The sequence below is a fragment of the Galeopterus variegatus genome, unplaced genomic scaffold (genome assembly GCF_000696425.1).
Source record: "Galeopterus variegatus unplaced genomic scaffold, G_variegatus-3.0.2 Scaffold239, whole genome shotgun sequence".
NCBI lineage: Eukaryota > Metazoa > Chordata > Mammalia > Dermoptera > Cynocephalidae > Galeopterus > Galeopterus variegatus.
The window spans coordinates 818,174-821,510 of record NW_007726350.1 but is presented as its reverse complement, the minus strand read 5'-3'; the positions used below and the strand labels follow the sequence as shown (position 1 = coordinate 821,510).

Sequence of the window (3,337 nt, the reverse complement as noted above, 5' to 3'; positions counted from 1 at the left end):
TTTACCATTAAGAAGAAATGTTACACTACTGTCCAGCCCTAAACCTGAAATTCTCTTCCCCGGATGAGACCCTCGGGCTTCCTTAGGGAGGAATAGACAAGGGCTTGTGGAGTCTCTGAAGACCAAAGTCATAAGAGTAAAATCAGGAACTAGCCTTTAGGCAGTGACAATGCCTCTACTTAGCTATTCTAAGACAGGTGCTTCAGAAGGAAATGGTAACCTGGCTCATAGCAGTGACATGGGGATGTATTTAGGGTCTTTATATGTGTTTACTGCTCTCTAGTTAAATAACTAATCTAGTTTTATTAATGAGTAAGATAACAAAAATGAAGGAAAAAACCCAAAGCCAATGACACAGCCAGGAAACATACACATTTATTCATTGCAAATGCCTTTAGAAGCAGGTGTCGGCATTTTGGAGGGTACACTAGCAGCATGATTCAAGAAACCTATAATAACAATCCTACTCCTTGGAATAAATGCCAAGGAAATAATTTATTAGAAAAAGTTAAGCCTGGTCTCAGGCACATGTTTGATAATAGACATTCTTCTGAATCTGGGAGCAAAAGATATAAATGGAAATGTACAAGTTCATTTGGAGAAATAAGCTTTTTCCTGACTTTGGGCTCATGGAGGAGTTTATTATGTGTGATTTATAGAAAGGGGACATTTTATGGGAGCATAACATCTTCCACTAAGAAACAGGGACAGCCATCCAGCACATGGAGTGACTTATGGGCCCCAAGCCCTCTGCTGCCGAGAACAAGCACTTTGGCTGAAGGGTCTCTAACGCAGGGTTCACACTCAGGGGTGGGGAAGAAAGCAGGACCTACCTGAGCCTCCCTAGGGAAGATGAATGTCCCAAATGTGATACAGATGGCAGTGAGGACCCTTCTAGACAGTTCCCAAGGCTCTCCAGAAGGAAAAGTGTGATGCGTGATGTTGTGCTGGTGAGAGATTCACTTTGAAGAAACTTGATAGAAGCCCTTATTGCTGGTTATTGCAACAGACCCAGCTGAACTGGCCTCCAGAGGCCAACCTTGCACCAAAGCAGGGACAGACAGTGGAGGGACAGGGACATTGCATTTCCTCCCATGCTGCAGGCAGTGGGCTGTCCTCTGTACAATCCCAGCGTGGGTGATTGGCAGCTGTCTTGAGAGTCACTGCCTCTGTCACCCCAGGAAACAGAACAGCTCCTGGCCTTCCTCGTCTTCCTGTCTGAGCCAAGTCGCCTTGGGGGACAGCCAGTTTGCCGGCAGCTTAGGAATCTACCTTGTTGTAAATTATATTTATTTATTTATTTTTTACATTGGAAAGGTAAACCAGAGTTGATTTTTGAGGTGCTCTCATTTGTTTATTTTCATTACCTGTAAGGAAGGGGAGGGGTGTGTGTCTTGGGTGGGTAGATGTGTTTAAACACTCAAGTGACAGGGGCCACTTATACTCTTTCTCTGGGAACCCTTGTCTCACTCCCTGATAATATAGTACCATGTGGAAGTGCCAAGGCTTGTCTGGGGCCTTAGATCCAGGGTTAACTGTGTTCCCCCTTCAGACCTGATTCTCTTCATTTGAAAGCGATTCCACTAGCCATTGCCCCAGGCATTTCTTACCTTTCTCTTCCCTTGAGTTTGCCCTTTCCTGACATGGAACTTCTTACCTGGGTGAGGTGTCTGGGTTTTTTGCTGGTGAGTGATGGGTTGAGGAAGTCAGAGAATGGGCAAACAAACAAACAAACAAGAAAAACACTAGGGTACCCTGGGAATTCTACACTTGCGTGTGGGAACTGGGGTCTAGATCCAGCCTTTGCCCATGGTCTCGCCCTGTGGGGGGGCGGGGGGCTGGGGCAGGCCTGTCGTGAGTCGGGGTGTCCTCCCTGCTGTCACCCTTGCTCAGCACAGCTCTCCTCTCACAGACAGGACATGCGAGGGGTGGTATGGACAGGCTGACTGAGACGCTGGACTACCTGCTCCAGGAGGTGAGGCTGTGGCGTCCCCAGCTGCGCATCTGAGGGTCCACTCCCAGATGGCCCTCACCAGGGTGCAGAAAAGGGACTCCTGGGAGGGAGATCAGGATGCTGGGGAAAGGGAAAGCTCTGGAGAACCAGCCTTCTCACCCTTTGAAGAGCCCTCCACTCTTGCAAAGGATGTTTCTGAGTGACTCAGTTCCTCACTGGGGACTCGGGGGCCTTGCTCTTTCCCAAGGCCACTTTCTGACCGAGTCTGGGGCAGCGACGGGCCAGTGGGGGCCTGAGGACCTTCAAGCCTCTCTTTCTAGAGTGACCATGGTGGATACTGCAGCTTCTGAAACCCTGAGGAGCGTGCAGTGGTTCTCACCTTCCCCTCTGCTCCCCTGGGGGGCAGTTTTTCTGTCAGAGAGGGTCTGCAGTCCCAGTGCCACTGAGGTCCCATCGCCACTGCTCCCCTGTTGACACAGTGGTGGGGAGGTGTCCTGCCCACCATGAGGATGGTGAGAAACATGTTTCTGGGATGGCACAGCTGGCAGGGCTGGCAGCCTCAGACCGACCCCAGCTGAACATTTCCCAAAGGAGCTTCCCTGTTTAACCAGGGAGAGGCCCATCATACTCAACCACACCCCAAACTGGGCCCAAACCAGGGGTTCCAGAGAGCACCTGGGCAGCCGTGGTGCCTTGGCAAATACTCACCTGCTTCCTCATTGTGTCCTCCTAGGTGCCCAGAGCATTTGTAAACCTGGTGGACATCACCAAGCTCGCAGAGGTCTTCCGCTGGCATCAGGGGATTCAGCCCAGGTAAAAGGGAAGTGGAAAGGGACCGATGTCTGTTGTGTGGCTGCCATGTGCTGGTCGCTGTGTGGGGCACTTCACTGCATTAATCCTATGAAAGACCCAAAGAACGGAGGCCAAGGGGTTGGGCAGCGAGTGCAGCTCACACGCCTTTGAGGGCCAGAGTTGGGACAAGGGAGGTCCTCCACCAAGTACTGTTGTGGGGACTGAGGCAAAGGATAATATATTTGGTCTGGCGGATGTCCTACCCCCACCAGAATGATGTGAGTCAAAAAAAACAGGTTTGGCCAAACATCGATAGCCAAGAAGTGTTACTTCTGGAAACTGAATAGAAAAAAATGTAGCCTACATGTATTTTAACTTTGCAGAACTCAGTTCCCATACATTTCTGAAAATGTTCATAAAATGTAAACTTTGGGGGTCTAAATCCTAAGAATTCTGGCTTTGAACCTGGAAAAGAAGTTGATGTGGAAAAAATCAGGGCAAGGACAGCTGGAGAAAGGAGAGTGACAGCGAGGAGGGAGGGACATACGGTGGGGGGGGAGAGGATGGGAGGGGGTTTCTGTGCAAGGAGCA

At 49.9% G+C, this 3,337-nt stretch overlaps 1 protein-coding gene across 1 annotated transcript in view; it reads left to right on the top strand.

The window, feature by feature from the left end:
- The first annotated feature begins 1,933 nt into the window (after positions 1-1,933).
- The window catches only part of PLB1 (phospholipase B1), a 99,928-nt gene continuing 98,524 nt past the window's right edge, over positions 1,934-3,337 (top strand). Inside the window, exons 1-2 of the mRNA XM_008566409.1 lie at positions 1,934-1,975; positions 2,688-2,767. Of these exons, the coding sequence (XP_008564631.1) occupies positions 1,934-1,975; positions 2,688-2,767 (122 nt within the window). The remainder of the gene's footprint in view (positions 1,976-2,687; positions 2,768-3,337) is intronic.